Source organism: Salvia miltiorrhiza, chromosome 6, assembly GCF_028751815.1.
Source record: "Salvia miltiorrhiza cultivar Shanhuang (shh) chromosome 6, IMPLAD_Smil_shh, whole genome shotgun sequence".
Lineage (NCBI taxonomy): Eukaryota > Viridiplantae > Streptophyta > Magnoliopsida > Lamiales > Lamiaceae > Salvia > Salvia miltiorrhiza.
This window is the reverse complement of record NC_080392.1, coordinates 17315959-17334303: the sequence shown is the minus strand read 5'-3', so window position 1 is coordinate 17334303 and position 18345 is coordinate 17315959. Positions and strand designations below refer to the sequence as shown.

At 40.5% G+C, this 18345-nt stretch overlaps 1 protein-coding gene across 1 annotated transcript; it reads right to left on the bottom strand.

The window, feature by feature from the left end:
* Window positions 1-1551: 1551 nt before the first annotated feature.
* On the bottom strand, window positions 1552-2551 carry LOC130990588 (uncharacterized). The gene is made up of 3 exons (XM_057914810.1): window positions 2304-2551; window positions 1819-2065; window positions 1552-1722 (listed from the first exon to the last, which is right to left on the bottom strand). Exons 1-3 carry the CDS (start codon window positions 2549-2551, stop codon window positions 1552-1554), a joined length of 666 nt encoding a protein of 221 aa, XP_057770793.1.
* Window positions 2552-18345: the final 15794 nt, after the last annotated feature.

The window sequence follows — 18345 nt, the reverse complement described above, 5'->3', positions numbered from 1 at the left end:
AAGGAAAAAAAATGCGCATTAGATTTCTCAAAATTTAACGGTTCATCTTCAATCATCTTTCAAAATGCTTCTTCATCGCACGAAATTCTTCCATCATCTTCAACCCTACCTACGATCAACACAGCAGCGGCACTCGTCCGTCGATTATTCCCTCCGGCGCCATCCCCTCCGTGTTTTATCTCCCCCGCCGCCATCTCACTCGCCCCGCTTGAAAAAGAATTGTGTTTAATTATCACTCTCCGTCGACTGCCCTCGCCTCACCAGACTCTCGCTTCACGCTCCTAAATCAGTAAGGAATTTTTTTTTCTTCTGTTTATTATTTTATATTTTTGGCTAATTCTTATCTATAGACATTGTAAATCACTCAAGTGTTTTGTTAGTTTGTCGTTGATTGTTTGATTTTGCTTTGTTTTGTTCATTTATTTATTTTGAAACTTTATTATGTGTAAATGGATTGTGACGAGGAAGTTTAATTCTTTTACAATAGTAGAATTGTTTCATTATTTTAACATATTCTGAATAATCATGGCTTCTGCTCCAACAAGTTCAGAGCTCCACTAGAATTGCGAATCTGCCCCTAATTGTCAATTGCGACGACGTGTAGTATTGAAAAGGAATTGTAGGATTTGAATCTAAACCCTAATATTTCCCTTGCTTTTTTGGCTACGAATTTAAATTTTTAGCATTGAATCTCGAATTTGAATTTTGGATTTGGACAGAGGGTGACGAAGGAGTTGGCGGCGGGGAAGGGGGATTAGAAGTCGTGGGGGAGGCGGAAGCAAAGGAGATGGCGGCAGGGGAAGGGGGATTAGAAGTCAGACATGCACTCCTTTGTTTTCCTTAATTATGTGAATTTTCTGTTTAATTTCCTATTTTTTTAATTTTGACGTGTAATATCCACGTGGCACTTGGTCGGAACACGTCAAATACCGGTCGCCAGATTATTTTTGCGGGCCACAAATAAGAAAAAATTGAAATAATGGGTATTGTTTTGTAAATATACTTAGGGTAGGAGATATTTAAGAAAACGTCTAAACGATGGGCCAAAAACTGATATTTACTCTAAATAATTTATCAAGAGAAAAAATAGCATATTAAGTAAGTTTTTCATCTATACATAATTAATTATCTTAAGCTATGTTTTCTATACTTTAATACTAAATTACAACCATATTTAAAAACAATAATGCTATTTGAAAACGTCCCAATGTTTAAAATGCTACATAACTTTAGTTCAAGTCATAGCACATCTACAGTGGGATGACTTAATAGCTTACTTGATAGAAGTGAGGGACCACAATGAGTAAGGAGTCCACAGTGAGATGACTTGATCTCTTACTTGATTTTTTTAGTTTTGATTTTTGTATTTTTCATTTAAATTTAATTGCACAAATTTAAATATCACAAATTACTTCAAATTTAAATTACATTAATTTTAAAATCCTAAAAATTACATAAATCTTAAAAATTTAAAAACATATCCTAAAATAATTATTCCGGCCCTAGAGGTCCGAAACGTACCCAAACGTGCTCAATCAAATCATTTTGGACCTAAGCATGTATCTGCCTATCTCGGAGAAGTGCATCTCTTAGCACGTATTCCTCGAAACGAGGCGGGGTTGTTCGAGCACTCTCCGTCGAGTCACTGCTAGACGCCTCGTGACCTGCATCGTCATCTCTCCAATGGGTAGCTCCTTGACCTTCGTTCTCCACAATCATGTTCTGGAGAATGATGCAACACATCATGATGTCCTTGAGATGCTCGACGTACAAATTTCGCGTCGGACTTCGAATGATTCCCCATTGAGCTTGAAGCACTCCAAAGGCACGTTCGATATCCTTCCATGCTGATTCTTGCATCTTCTTGAACCTCACCTCCTTTGGGTTGGTTGCCATCGGTGGACTCTTGACGAAGCAACGCCACTCCGAATATATGTCATCGCACAAGTAGTAGCCCATCTGGTAATAGTGCTGGTTGGCCTCAAAGATCACCGGCGCCGACGTTCCTTCCAACACGTCAGAGAACAGAGGCGACTGGTTGAGAACGTTGATGTCGTTGTTCGAACTGGCGACACCGAGAAAAGCATGCTAAATCTACAAATCGTGGGATGCAACAACCTCCAAGATCAAGGTGGGCTTCCCTTGATCACCACGTCTATATGGACCATTCCACGCCTTTGGGCAATGCTTCCACGCCCAATGCATACAATCAAGACTCCCAAGCATCCCGGGAAATCCGTGTCGTGCCTCGTGCATCTGAAGAAGGCGTTGGACGTCCGCGCGCTGTAGGACGTCAACGATACTTGACACCGTATGCCCGGATGACAGCTCTGCAAAATTTGTTTAGGCATAGATGCCCCGTCGTGTCGGCGACCTTGAGATACTCGTCCAAAGTATCCGCACTTAAGCCGGTAGCTAATTGGCGGATAGCCACCGTGCATTTCTGCAAAGGCGTGAGAGAATCCCGGCACACATCATCATGGCTCATCCGGAAGTAACCATCTTCACCTTGCACAGCATCGACGATGCGCAAGAACAACTCCTTATGCATTCGAAAATGCCGTCGGAAAATGTAGGCTCGTACGTGAATTATCGTTGAAGTAGTCTTGCATAAGACATAAATGGGCAGCCTCACGATCATGGAAATGTAAGACCGGTGGTGAATGACACGTTCCGGCTCCGGTTGGAAGAACATTTGAGAAATCAATTTGCTTCTGCTTATTGATCTCATCGACGATTTCTTGTGCAACCCCGTCGGACGAAGAAGATGAAGTATCATCGAACTGATCACTATTTTAACTGGCGACAAAACTGCAACTAAACAGTGTAATTTTAGCACGAAAACAACAAGCAGAGTACCGTATCCACAAAGACTATTATAACGAATCACTCTAAGTAATCCTAAGTAAACTCTAGTAATATTCAGGCAAACTCAAATATGATGAAGAACAATTAAAACAAAATCAATAATGCAAAACAGAGCAAATAAAAATCAAATAGATAACTCAAATATAAAAGACTCTGACCCTAGGGAATGTAATGTTGTTAATCAAACACATGTATTCAATCTATTGATTCAATAACCAATTTAATCCAGCCCTAATGAAAGATCACAACACTATTCATAAGCTTCTCTAACGAACACCTATGAATGTAGATTAATAAATCCCTTATCGCATTCAAGACTCAAATGAATAAATTAACTCTCAACAACACACAAAGAATAGCTTCCTATAGCTTCACCTGTTGCATTCAATACTCAAGGCTAACACTATATCAAGCACTCCTGAATCAGCTGAACAATTATCGCATTCAAGACTCAAACTGAACAGCTAGACATATAAACTATTGATCAGATAATTCACAAGAAAATAAGCACCAGGAATCATGAATCACAAGTTGGAGGGCAAATTGATCTCAATAAATTAAACACACATATTCAATTAATTACGTACAAACCCTAGGTTCAGATTAAGAAAACTAGCCAGACATAGCAAAATAAAACATGAACATAATAAAAAAGACAGCACTTGAAAGAACTGAATTATATAAAACCGAAAATAAAACGAATGTAACAATCTTGAATCTTCAATCCTTGCAGAAATCCAATCCAAGCTTTAAAAACTGGAAAGCAATGAAAACTAAAAGCTTTATAACTAAGAAAATAAAGTTGGGAACCCTAAATAGGTCAAAAGAAGACCTATATATAGTGTCAGGGTAAAAAACAGAATTTGAAACCAAAAAGAACTCTAAAAAACGAAAAAAAAAATCGGAAAATCGCCCGACTCGGCGACTGCCCTTTTATGCTTCAAAAATCACTTAAATCGGCGCTCGTCGAACCTGAAACTCGCAGTGAAAAATTGAAACAGGGACTTCGATGACCTACTCGGCGGTCTCCGTCTAGGTCGCCGATTTTCTTCTTGAAAAAGCCGATTTTCAGCGACCTACACCAGTAGGTCGCCGTTTCTAGACTACTACGCGCGATGTTTTTGTTTTAGCCTTATCTTTCTCGTCCGAACTCCAATTCGCAATCTGTTTGCGCTCACGAACTCCTTTCAGGACGAACTACAACTTCTATTTCAGAATAATTTTCCAAATTCGATCTCAAGATTCCTGTAAAATCCATCAAAGTTCGAGCAAGTATCTTATTTCACAAGATAAAGCAATATAAGCACAAAACAATCATCCAACACTCAATTTCCTATAAAATTGATATCAAATGAACACTAAAGACCATAGAAATATGAGTGTTATCACGAACCATTCGGTCATTTTTGGAGGAAGAGTAAAAATTGTACTAGTAGAAAAAGAGAGAAAGATTGAAGAAGAAAATATTTTGGATGTGTGAATGAATTTGAGAAATGAGGGGTATTTATAGAAAGAAAAAAAGAAAAGAAAATAAAAAACAAAGGTTAAAGAAAACGGCTAAAGAGCAGTTGGAAACAAAAATAAAAATAAAAAAATTTAAGAAAATTGGCTATTTAGTTTAATTTTTTTTTTAATGGGGGCGTGTCACACAACACTGCACTTAATGGAGATCAGGCCTTACCCGAAAAATCGGGTAGGCCTCGAGTAAGCGTCGCCTGCAGTGGGCTATTCGATCCGAAGCTTACTCGAGTAAGTGAGATCGAGTATCTCACTGTGGATGCTCTTACAAGAGATTTCAAAATTGAGGGAGCTCAAATTAATTTATATATAATCCATTAATCCCTTTTACAATCACATACTTCACCTGCATTAGTTTGTAGGATACTCAATTATCGGCCCACTTTGTAAATATGATAAGCCCGAGCCCAATTGTCAATCCATACGATTGTCAATATACATTGTACTTCCTCCGTCTCCTGAAATTATGCATGATTAACTCCGGCACGAGTTTAATAAAAAGTTGTTTATAATAATGATAGAGGAAAAAAGGTTCTACATTAAGGATATTGTTAAGTAGATTTTTCAGTAAATAGTGTAAGTCAAAAGGGTAAAATTATAAAAATTATGTGTAGAGTAGTGTCCAAAAATAGAGTATGCATGAATTTGGGGGGGCGTACCAAAAAGAAAAAGTATGCATCAATATGGGGGACGGAGGGAGTATAATTTATGCACTCTCTAGCCATCAAAACAATATTTTCATTTTATCATTTTCGTCACTTTCACAAAAAATATACTTATTTCATATTTTTATTTTTAATAAGTAGATCTCCTTAATTATGACTTTCAATATTATTCTTTATTTACTAATAATGTTATTATTAGACCCACCACTCAACTAAATTAATCAATTTAACTTCTATAATAAAAGTGAACCCTTATTTCTCTCTCACAACTACTTAACTATAACCATTAATATCTATACTATATTAAAAAGACAACTTTTGTTAGGTCCGGGGGGGTCTCGAATAGGTGTATGGGGGGGGGGGGAATACACCTATAGGCTATTTTTGACTATCTACCGACCTCAATTAGAGGAATCTCAGTCAGAGATAGAAAAGAAACTTTACATGCAAACCAGACACCTGTTTAACCGAAATTAGTTTTGACCAACAGGGTTGACGACTGATACTGAAAGCTCTTCAGTAAAGAGTTATCAGTTAAGTCACTAGAACTTAACTGATCCACGTAAGAGCTTCAGTCGTGTTTGCAAAGATGAAGATGATATCTCTCTTCCTTACTATCAGAGGATAGTTAGTCAGATTGATATCATACGCAGCGGAAATTAAACTTAGTTTCGAATAGCCTTGGTGGAGCAGATAGTTGGATTAGGGTTTCTCTTGCTGTTAGTCAGTGTTCAGTTTTATCAATAGAAATAGCACAGTTAAGAATGTAAAACTGAAGGCTGTAAATAACAAAGAGACTTTTACGTGGTTCGGAAAAACTCTTTCCTACATCCACGGCTGGTTGATCAGACCAACAATCCACTCCGCAAGTGCTTGCCTGGTGCACTGCAAACCGTAAACTGAAGATAAACTCTCTTCAGCACCTACACACCTCGCGTAGGATTTCCCCACCTACACACCTCGTATAGGATTTAAGCACCTACACAACTCGCGTAGGATTTCCCTGCTAAGCACACCTCGTGCTCAGACTTCCCTTTCAGAGTTGAGAGTACCTTCCTGAACTCCGAGTCACTCAAACACTCTTATGGGGGAGAGGTTTAAACGAGTGCCAACTATACTTACAAAGAACAAGTTCTTTGGAGCAAGTTTGACCTTTGGCTTCTGGGTACACAGAATATATGCCTAGGGTCTAAGAGAATGTATGTAATCAGCAGTGACTGATTTTGGCTTTGGAATTCTCTTCTTCGATTCAAGCTTTGAGCGGTTAAGCTTTAGGCTGAGTAGCTATTTCGGCAGAGCTTCAGCTTATGTTGTTGAATCGGTGAAGATTGAAGTGATCCTCGAGCGCTATTTGTAGGAGAACTCTTGAATAGATCCGTTGGCGTAAACCGTCCTCAAGATTTCTTCCGTTGGAGAGCAATTCGAATTTGGGCTGAGGCTTCAATCTTCGAGGTTCCTTGTCTGTGTGGAAACGGCTCTCTTTGAAGGACAAGAGATGTGACATCTCTGAAAAGTAGCCACCAGATAGGAATGACCTCTGCAGAGATAAGATATTGAGATATCTCTGCATTTAATGCGGCTGTACTTTGAGCGTACGTGGCTTCCTCTGAACGTTGGAAGATCAGTCCTAGGAGAAATGTTCAACTGATACTTGACTTTAGTATCAGCCTATGGCGCGCATTAAATAATCAGTCTTCAACTGATTCTTCAACTGACACTTCAGTTGGTAACTCCAGTCTTCAGTCTTTAGTCTTCATTCTTCAGTCTTCAGTCTTCAGTCTTCGACACCGCAACTAAACTAGAAACGAACTCTAACACTTGAGTTCAAAACGATTCTAGTCTATTACATTTAAGTCCTATGAATTTTGGTATAATCAAAACAAGGGTTAGGATATTCCACAAGGTTCCCAACAATTTCCCCCTTTTTGATGATGCCAAAACCACACAGCAGTTCTAGACAATAAAAAGACTGAGCTCTCAGTACAAGTTCTAGACAAGGAGTGAAAACAGTTCCCCCTTAACAATAGAACCTAAACAACTTGTACTTAGAGCAAGAACGAAAACAGTTCTAAACACAGAACTTAAAGAAGACAGAAAAACCATAAATCAGAGCCTGGACAAAGAGTCATTGTCTTCAGGGTGAGATCAATAAGAAGTTCATTTCATTAAAAAGACTGATAAGCCATCAGTCGAGGTACAGAGCAAGACTTACATTGGAGTAACAAGAAAAACAAAAAACATCATGGATAAACCATAGACTCCAGCAGTCTGCTTGGCTGCGCCTTGAACTTCTTGATCTTCATCTTCTGTCTTCGTGTCTTCATGTTCCTAAGCTTGTTCCACTCTCACTTGTTTTCCGTTGAATTGAGGTCTCTTCTGAAACGTCATCCTTACAACTTCTGGTGATCCTTTGCTGTTCCATCATCAGTCAAGATAGAGGACAGGAGCTACCTTAGAGAAGGTTTCTCTCTGGCTTCCTACTTTCCCAACTTTCCCCCTTTTTGGCAACATCAAAAAGAGAGATGACGATGGAGGCTATGATCAGACGGTACCCAACTCCTAGTCTCAGAAGTTCGTGAGAAGATTTAAGAACAAAGTGAGTCCGGATAAGCAGAAGAGGATGACGCCAGTGGTGGGGTGAGAAGAGGGGAAAAACGGAGAAGTGAAGGAGGACAAGAAAACGTAGAAGGCGGAAGATAGAAGAAGGCTGCCTTGGAAGAAGGAGAGGGCTGCCTTAAGAGGAGAGAGATCAGGTTCGTGAATTGGAAAGAAAGAGAGAAGAGGGATGGGCGTGAGAAGGAAGAATCGAAGCGGTGGCAGCTGAGAAGACTAACACCGTCGACTCGCCGACCCAGGGTCTGTGAAGAATAGACCCGGTGCGGTTGAAGATGCCGACCAACAACAAGAGAGGTCTCGTTGTTTGTTGCAAGCCAGGGAGGAGCACGAGATATGCGATACGGTATATCTCCTCCAGAAGCGGTAAAGCTTCTTGGTGCCAGGCATGAGAATGAAAGACACTCGCTTCGCTGGATACAAGTGAGGGTAGAGCAAACTCTGACGTCGGAGAGACGTTGAGATCCAGTGGAAGGGTCCGGTGAAGACCAAGACTATGAGTGTCATTCTTCCACTCCATGACTTTGCAGTCATAGATTTTCCTTTAGTCAGAACAATTTTTCTCTGCAACTTTGGAAAAAATTGAAACTTTTTCTCACAGTGAAGGCTGTGGAGAGTTGTTAGTTGATGCAGAAGAATCGTGAAGACAGCATGGTGTATAAATAGACAAGATGTGAACCATGAAGAAGATGAAAAGGTTTTTCGAAAACTGTGCCTAAAATGCAATTGAAGAAAAATTTCGCGTCCGCCGTCACTGCGAGGGACTTTGAAAGGCATCATTACATATGTCATGTCAATGAGCGTTTCAAGAAATTTTATTGCAGAGGCAAAAAGGTTGGAAGGATTTTTGGCAAAAAGATCAGGACAAGTTCAATCAAAACAGATTTTCTCTTTATAAAAATCTTGTCCTTTTCGAATATTCCATTTTCCAACCATTCCAACAATCAGTTAAAGTTTTTGAAAGAAACTGATCAGTTAGAGAAAAGGTTTTGAACTTAAACACTTAAAGCTCTAAACTGAAATAACTGATTTTTGAAAAGGTAAGCATTTAAAATACTTACTGATCAACTGAACATAGTAGTCAGTTGATACCACGTGATTCTGGTTGAATCATCAGGATTACTTCTTCTTCAGATAAGCATTTGGACTTCATTGCTTTCCACGTCGGCGATCGTAGAAGCAGCAGTTGGTTGACCACCAGTCAGCATGACTGTTTGAGAAAATCTTCAAGCACAGCATCACTCTTTAGGGTTGATGAGGCCAATCTTTGCACATAGATCATTGAACCTCTCTTCTGGAAGAGCCTTGGTCAGCAGGTCCGCTCTCTGAATAGCAGTGGGAATCCATTCCACAGAGATATTCTTCTTTTCGACATGATCACGAATGAAGTGATGTCGAATCTCAATATGTTTGACTCTGGTGTGATGAACTGGATTCTGGGAGATTGCAATAGCACTGGAGCTGTCGCAATAGATAGAAACTTCCTTTTCCTCGATCCCATAGTCCTTTAGTTGATGGACTAACCACAGGATTTGTGAGCAGCAGCTTCCGGCAGCAACATATTCAGCTTCAGTTGTAGAGGTGGCGACTGAAGTCTGCTTCTTTGAAAACCAAGAGATGAACTTGTTGCCTAGGAATTGACATGTTCCGGAGGTTGATTTTCGATCAAGCTTGCATCCACCGAAGTCGGAGTCTGAAAATCCGGTGAGCTTGATGTCGTCGTCTGCTGGGTACCACAATCCTAAATTGGGTGTGCCCTTGAGATATCTCAGAATCCGCTTAGCTGCATCCAAATGAGCTTCCTTAGGATCTGATTGATATCTTGCACAAACCCCGACTGCAAATGCGATATCTGGTCTGCTCGCAGTCAAATACAGCAAAGATCCAATGATTTCTCTGTACTTCTTCGAAGAGACAGAGCTTCCTTCTGAACCTGGATCAACTTTCCAGTTTGTGTTCATTGGGATCTTGACTGATTTCATGTGCTGAATACCGAACTTAGCTATCAGCTCCTTGGCATACTTGGACTGGCTGATCAGTATTCCTTCTTTGGTCTGCTTGACTTGCAATCCGAGAAAGAAATTCATTTCTCCCATCATGGACATTTGGAATTTGTTCGTCATGATGTCAGCAAACTAATTGCGCATACGTTCGGATTTGGATCCGAAGATTATGTCATCGACATAAATTTGAACAAGCAAGAGATCTTCTCCTTCTTTGAGAGTGAACAAAGTTCTGTCCACAGATCCCTTTTTGAAGCCTTGTTCAATCAGATACTCAGAGAGAGTATCATACCACGCTCTTGGTGCTTGCTTCAACCCATAGAGCGCTTTCTTCAGCTTGTACACCTTTTCTGGTCCAGCAACCTCAAATCCAGGAGGTTGTTCTACATAGACTTCATCTATGAGCACTCCATTAAGAAATGCACACTTGACATCCATTTGGTGTACCTTGAAACCTTTGTGAGCTGCGAAGGCTAAGAAGAGTCTGACTGCTTCCAATCTGGCAACTGGGGCGAATGTCTCGTCGTAGTCGATTCCTTCTTCTTGACTGTATCCTTTAGCCACAAGCCTTGCTTTGTTTCTCACAACGTTTCCTTCTTCGTCTTCCTTGTTCTTGAAAATCCATTTCAAGCCAATCACCTTTGCATCGTCTGGTCGATCCACAAGCTCCCAAACTGAATTCCGGTTGAATTCATTGAGTTCCTCTAGCATTGCGATGACCCATTCAGTGGACTTCAGAGCTTCTTCAATATCCTTGGGCTCTGTAGTTGATAAGAAACAGCTGAAATTCTTATCTTCGTTGATGCAGTTCTGGTTGATGTCGAAGACGAGGTTGCACATTGATCTTCGAGTCTTGACGCCATCTGATGGTTCTCCAATGATGTTCTCCTTAGAGTGGAGTTCAAACCATCTTCGATACTTCTTGATCTCTTCAGGGGATGGTGGAGCTTCTTCGGTCAGAATAGCTCTGGGATGTTGAGCACCTTCTGGAGCAGGGGTGAGTTGAGCTGGGGCGGCTTCTGCGCGTTCAAGTTGAACTTCAGCAACTGGAGTTCCCCCTTGACTGATGCCATCTGTATTGGCTCTAGTCTGGACTTCAGACCGTTGGTTGATCTTCTGATACTGAAGCATCTCAGTATCTTCATCTTTGCCAGATCCCCACACCAAGACAGTAGAGGGCTCGACAGTGTGGATTTCAGCTTTGGAACCTTCAGCGATCTGAACACCCTTTTCAGCATCTTGTTCCCTGAAACCATCTGTAGACTCATCAAAGATCACATGAGGTGTTTCTTCTACACAAAGAGTTTGAGTATTGAACACTCGATAGGCTTTGCTTGAACGTTCTGTTCCAGAGTATCCAAGGAAGACTCCTGGATCAGCCTTGCTATCGAAGGTGTTCAACCTCTTCTTATCATTGTTGTGTATGAAACACTTAGAACCGAAAGCATGAAAGTAGGCAATCGATGGCTTTCTGTTCTTCCATAACTCGTATGGAGTTCTTCCATGTCTCTGAGTGAGGAAGGAGCGATTCTGCGTGTAGCATGTGTTGTTGACTGCTTCGGCCCAAAACTTCAAGGGGAGTTTTGACTCGGCTAGCATCGTCCTGGCTGCTTCCTTTAGAGACCGGTTTCTTCTTTCTGCAACTCCATTCTGCTGTGGAGTTCTTGCTGCAGAAGTTTGATGACTGATTCCTTGTTCATCACAATACTCACGAATGACAGTATTGAGGAACTCAGTCCCACGATCTGATCTGATGCTGATGATGTTGACTTCCTTTTCAACGCTCAGTCTTCTCAGCAGCTTTGGCAGTTCCTCCAGTGTCTCCTTCTTTTTGAAGAGAAAGATAACCCAAGTATATCGTGAATAATCATCCACAACTACCAAGGTGTACTTCCTACCGTTGTAGCTTCTTGGAGTGATCGGGCCAAACAGATCCATGTGAAGTAGATGCAGAATCCTTCCAGAGGAGTGTCCTGTCTTTGACTTGAATGACGTCCGTGTCTGCTTTCCTCTGAGGCATGCTTCACATTCTTGCTTCTTCTGGAATACAATAGAAGGAAGACCTTCTACCAGTTGATGTTTAGCAAGTTTGTTGATCGTCTTGAAGTTGAGATGGTTGAGTCTCTTGTGCCATAGCCAATTGAGCTCCGAGCTGCTCTTGCTGATGAGGCACGTTTCTGGTGGGCTGTCTTCCCAAGAAACGACGTAGAGACTCCCTTGTCTGAATCCCTTCAGAACCACCTTCTTCTGATTGTTTCTAACAGTGAATTCATCCTTTTTGATTTTCACTGTGAAACCACTGTCACAAAATTGACTCACAGACAATAGATTATGTTTAAAACCAGAAACAAAGCTAACATTACTGATACTGGCGTTACCCATGTTGAGCACACCGTAGACTTTTGTTTCTCCAATCGAGTTGTCTCCGAATGCAACTTTGGATCCAGCTTTCTCAACATACTGGGATAGATATTCTTTGTAGCCCGTCATATGCTTCGAACAGCCACTGTCCAGATACCACGTTCTGATTGAAGCTTTGGCCTCTTCCTTCTTTTTATGTTTCCTGACATTGACCTGCAAGGAAGAGTTGCTTCAGGCACCCAATCAAACTTTGGGTCCTTCAATGTTAGTTCGAGTTCCCTTTGGAACCCAAATCTGCTTCAGAATTGGTCTGGCTGATCTTTTGCTCATTGTTGGATGTCTGATCGATGTCGTTGGCGCTTCAGGTGGCACGTGAGCATTCTTCTGTTGAGAAATCCTTTTGAAGGCCTCACTCTTGTAGCAGTTCTGTCTGATGAGTGGTTGAGGTCTTCTTTGCTCGGCAAAGTATCTTCCTTGAGATACTTTAGTCTTTGCAGACTTATGGAGATTTGTCTGACGTCCAGTGGCTTGTCGTCGAGGAAGTGGCATGGCTCGACTGGACTCAGCATTGCTTGATCTCCATGGATGTTGTTCCTTCTGAAACTGAACTGAGGATGTCAGTTTCTGACTGATGTGGCCTTTCTTCCCCCTGGATTGATGAGGAAGATTCTTCTTGGCTCCTGATGTTCCTTCCCGGATCTTTGACTGAAATCTACTTTCCAGCCTTTTCAATAAGATGATCTGGTTGGGAGCCTCCTTAGCTCGTCTGTAGCTTCATGGAGGTGGAACATTTGATCTGGCCATCAGTCTGCGCTTGTGAACTTCATCCATATCATGGTCTCTTGATTCTTCTGAGGTTGTGATTTCAGAAGGATCATTCTTAGAGATGATCATGATATCGTTTTCTTTGGCAGCTGCAACTTTTCCTCCGATGCTGTTGACCAGTCCTTTCGATGGAAAGTTGCTCATCATGGGAGACTGCATCATGCAGTTCTTGACTGTTTCTTCCAGCTTGTGATTGAGCCTCTTGATTTCATGAGATGCTCTTTCACATTCTGAGTTGGAGACTCTGAGCTCTTCTTCCAGTCGGCTGTTCTCCATGATTAGCTGATCAAGACAAGTTTTATCCGGAAAGTAGATGATTGTCTGATGTTTAGCTCGTTCATCATTGATCTCCTTGTCCATTTTCTGATTCTGCTTGAGGAGATCTTCGAACATTTTCCTCAGCTGACAGTGATCAGTCAGGAGCTGATCGAACTCGTCAGTTTCAAAGGATGAGCTATCTCCAGATTCTGAGTGGTCTCCTGAAAGCATCAGGAAGTTATCAGTATATGGAGTTTTTGTGAGGGATTTTACCTCTGGGCCATTCGTTCCATTGTCGTAGCTGTTGTCAGCTACACTTTCTGATTCGTTGGCCATCAAGGCTCGGCTCTCATCATCTGAGCTGGAACTGTCGAAGTCGGATGATTCTGATGTGTCGTTGGAAGAATCAGCATCATCAGCAACCATCACTTTCTTCTTCGAAGATCTGCTATCTTTCTTCGCTTTCAGTTCCCTGCGCTCAGCTGGAGTCAAATCCGGGCATTCATGTCGAAAGTGCCCTTTCTTTCTACATCCAAAACATTCCAATTCTTTGATGTCGTAAGCGGCTGACTTCCTTTCTCCGCTTCGATCTGTGGAATGTCTGGAGTCCCCTTCTCTTTCTTTTCCCTTGTAGTGCTACTTGTGGAACCTTCTGTACTTCCGGAACTTGGACTCCATCTTGTTGAATCTGTCAGTCAACAAGGCATATTGACTGAAGAAGTCCTCAGGGTTGAGTTCCGTTGGCTCCTTGATCTGCTTCTTGCCTTCTCTGGTCAAGGCCTTCAGTGCAACTCCTCTTGAGGTTGATGAACCATCTTCGTCTGATCCTCCAGCCTTCTTGTTACCAAGATTTCTCATAAGGTCGAACTCATTTGCCATGAGATCGGAGAAAAGCTTGTTTGTCGGGAGCTGACTGAATCCTGGCTTATGCTGATGAGCGACTGAGTAGATCTGCCATTCTCTACGTGGCAGTGCTCGAAGAATCTTCAGGTTGATTTCTCGTTGAGTGTATTTGTCTTTGGAAATGGATTGAACTTCATTCAATATAAGATTGAATCTTTGTTCCATTTCCTCGACAGATTCATTCTTGAGCATGTGGAATGAGTCGAATTTCTGGCAAGCTATGGATAGCTTATTCTCCTTGATTTCCTCAGAACCTACGCACATTCTTTCCAGAATGTCCCACATCTCCTTTGCTGTTCTGCACTTGATGATCTTCATGACATGCTTGTCGGGAACGGTGCCGGAGATGATGCTTTTGGCGAGGTTGTCTAACTCATCTTGCTTCCTTTCTTCTGTGGTGAAGTCTGCCTTTGACTTGGGCTGGTCCTCATCGTAAGGTTCCTGACGGATGTCATTAGGAACCCTTTATACAGTTTCGGTGATGATGATCGGACCGCTGGTGATGACTTCCCACATTCTGCAATGTTGGGCGGTGAGGAAGCTTTCAAGCCGAAACTTCCATATGTCGTATTTTTCAATACTAAACATAGGTAGAGAAGATAATCTGCTGTGGTTAGTCTCCATCAAAAAAGAGAGAACATATAACAGCAGATAGAGCAAATAGCAAGCACAAAAATAAGAAAGAGTAAAACTTCTTCGAGACCTTTAAGAAAGGATCTAGTTCAAGTAGGAACTAGTCAGAGACAGATAGTTCTTGCGAACAACCTGCTCTGATACCAATTGTTAGGTCCGAGGGGGTCTCGAATAGGTGTATGGGGGGGGAATACACCTATAGGCTATTTTTGACTATCTACCGACCTCAATTAGAGGAATCTCAATCAGAGATAGAAAAGAAACTTTACATGCAAACCAGACACCTGTTTAACCGAAATTAGTTTTGACCAACAGGGTTGACGACTGATACTGAAAGCTCTTCAGTAAAGAGTTATCAGTTAAGTCACTAGAACTTAACTGATCCACGTAAGGGCTTCAGTCGTGTTTGCAAAGATGAAGATGATATCTCTCTTCCTTACTATCAGAGGATAGTTAGTTAGATTGATATCATACGCAGCAGAAATTAAACTTAGTTTCGAATAGCCTCGGTGGAGTAGATAGTTGGATTAGGGTTTCTCTTGCTGTTAGTCAGTGTTCAGTTTTATCAATAGAAATAGCACAGTTAAGAATGTAAAACTGAAAGCTGTAAATAACACAGAGACTTTTACGTGGTTCGGAAAAACTCTTTCCTACATCCACGGCTGGTTGATCAGACCAACAATCCACTCCGCAAGTGCTTGCCTGGTGCACTGCAAACCGTAAACTGAAGATAAACTCTCTTCAGCACCTACACACCTCGCGTAGGGTTTCCCCACCTACACTCCTCGTATAGGATTTCAGCACCTACACAACTCGCGTAGGATTTCCCTGCTAAGCACACCTCGTGCTCAGACTTCCCTTTCAGAGTTCAGAGTACCTTCCTGAACTCCGAGTCACTCAAACACTCTTATGGGGGAGAGGTTTAAACTAGTGCCAACTATACTTACAAAGAACAAGTTCTTTGAAGCAAGTTTGACCTTTGGCTTCTGGGTACACAGAATATATGCTTAGGGTCTAAGAGAATGTATGTAATCAGCAGTGACTGATTTTGGCTTTGGAATTCTCTTCTTCGATTCAAGCTTTGAGCGGTTAAGCTTTAGGCTGAGTAGCTATTTCGGCAGAGCTTCAGCTTATGTTGTTGAATCGGTGAAGATTGAAGTGATCCTCGAGCGCTATTTGTAGGAGAACTCTTGAATAGATCCGTTGGCGTAAATCGTCCTCAAGATTTCTTCCGTTGGAGAGCAATTCGAATTTGGGCTGAGGCTTCAATCTTCGAGGTTACTTGTCTGTGTGGAAACGGCTCTCTTTGAAGGACAGGAGATCTGACATCTCTGAAAAGTAGCCACCAGATAGAAATGACCTCTGCAGAGATAAGATATTGAGATATCTCTGCATTTAATGCGGCTGTACTTTGAGCGTACGTGGCTTCCTCTGAACGTTGGAAGATTAGTCCTAGGAGGAATGTTCAACTGATACTTGACTTATCAGTCTATGGCGCGTATTAAATAATCAGTCTTCAACTGATTCTTCAACTGACACTTCAGTTGGTAACTCCAGTCTTCAGTCTTCAGTCTTCATTCTTCAGTCTTCAGTCTTCAGTATTCGGCACCGCAACTAAACTAGAAACGAACTCTAACACTTGAGTTCAAAACGATTCTAGTCTATTACATTTAAGTCCTATGAATTTTGGTATCATCAAAACAAGGGTTAGGATATTCCACAAGGTTCCCAACAACTTTCAATTGAAAATCAATTTCAAATCAATTTTAAAATTGAGTGGAAATTTTGTAATTATAATAAAGTTAAAAGTTTATTTGTAAAATATTTTTTTTCTTTTTCTTTATCTTTTTTGTTTTGTTTTATTTCTTTCTAAAATTTGAAATTCGACTAATTATAAAATATTTAATATGCATATTAAATTAAAGATTACGATAAGAATTTTAATTTGATATATTTTATGTAAATGTTTGATTTAAAATGTAAAAAGATATATTTATTTAAAGATAAAATTTTAAAATATTCTCTCTCCTCTCTCATCCTTTTTTTAATAAATCTATTCTTCATTTCTTTTCTATTTTTTTTAACTTATACTATCTTTTTGCCTTTTCACAATATCAATTTTTATTATTGTGAATTTTTCTTTATTTTTTATTTTTTATTTTTTCAATATTCAACTCAAATATATTTAGTTAAAATTAATTTTTTTTATTACATTTATAAATATGATAATTGAGTTCGTATCAATTTTATATAAATATAGAATATTAAAATATTTTTCGTGCATTGCACGGGGTGCAAATGCTAATTACTCTTCATTTATCAATATTGTACTTTTGAATCCACTAATCAAACATATTAATTAATTTAAAATTACAATAAAAATGTGATCGTTATTCCACTCTCCAACACATTAAACCAATTCACTAGAACCACCCATGTGATGAGGATAAAAATATGCATTTCGTAATTATCAAATGCTAATAACGGAGGAAAATGAGGATTCGGTCCAAAGAGGCTTGATTTAGGCCAAAGAGGCTTGATTCAAGCCAAACCGGCTCGTTCAGCCCAAAACAGGCCTGTCCGGCCCAAATCAACCCTGTAACGAGAAGATTATTCTACTATCAATAGAACACTTTCGAAATCCAGAAGAAGAACCTACTCAAAGAAGGGTTCGAGCCCAAGATTGACACGAATATACGAGGATAAGCACAAAGAGCCCTAATTCGAGTGTGACTTGGAGATAAAGTTTTATTCCTACTAGAATTCTTAGTCTTAGCCTATAAATACGTGTAAAATCTAACGAAAGATCATCTACGATCATTATTCACTTCCTTTTTTTTATCAAGAAAAAAACTTTCATTGAGAGGTACCAGAGGTACCAAATGTACATTACTACATACAAGAAATCAGCTCATTCGAACACCAAAAATTAAGGGAGAAATGATATTCTAAGATCTCGAAAAGTTTGTTCCAACACCAAAGTCTAACCTTGATCTCCAAAAGGAAACTTTTGATATCCCAATCCACTCCATCGAATCTGCAACTGTTTCTTTTCTTCCACAGCGACCAAATGGTATAAATCCAAGTCGACTTTAGGAATTTGCCAATCCTTTTACATTTCCCCAAGTTGGCGAACGATTCAAGATGTTCTTTCACCGAGCATGGACGAACTGTGATCAGCCCCAGCCAAGCTTGGATCTCGTCCCAAACCTCGCTGATTTTTGGACACAACAAGAACACATGATTTGTCGTCTCTTCATGGAGGTGACAGAAATTGCACTTCAAATCATCATCTTTTAAGAGAATCCTTCTCTTCCTCAAGTTATCACATGTAGCTAATCTATTCCTCAACAATCTCCACGTCGTCACCAACGCTTTGTGTGATGCCTTCGATTTCCACACCTTTGCGAGTAGCTTCGAGTTGGCTGACGGCGAAGTACTATCGTTTCTTGAAGAAATGAGTATTTCATATGCTGACTTTGTTGAATAAACACCCTTTGGTGATGCATTCCAGAGCCATCCATCGACTTCATCTGCATTCAAAACACAAAAAGAAATTGAAGACATTACAAGATTAACAGCCTCTAGCTCACAGTCACGCAGCTCCCGCCTCCACTTCAACTCCCAAACCCAAACACCATCTACCCACCTTCCCCACTCCTCAACCGTTGCTTCCTTGTTTGCACTTAACTGAAATA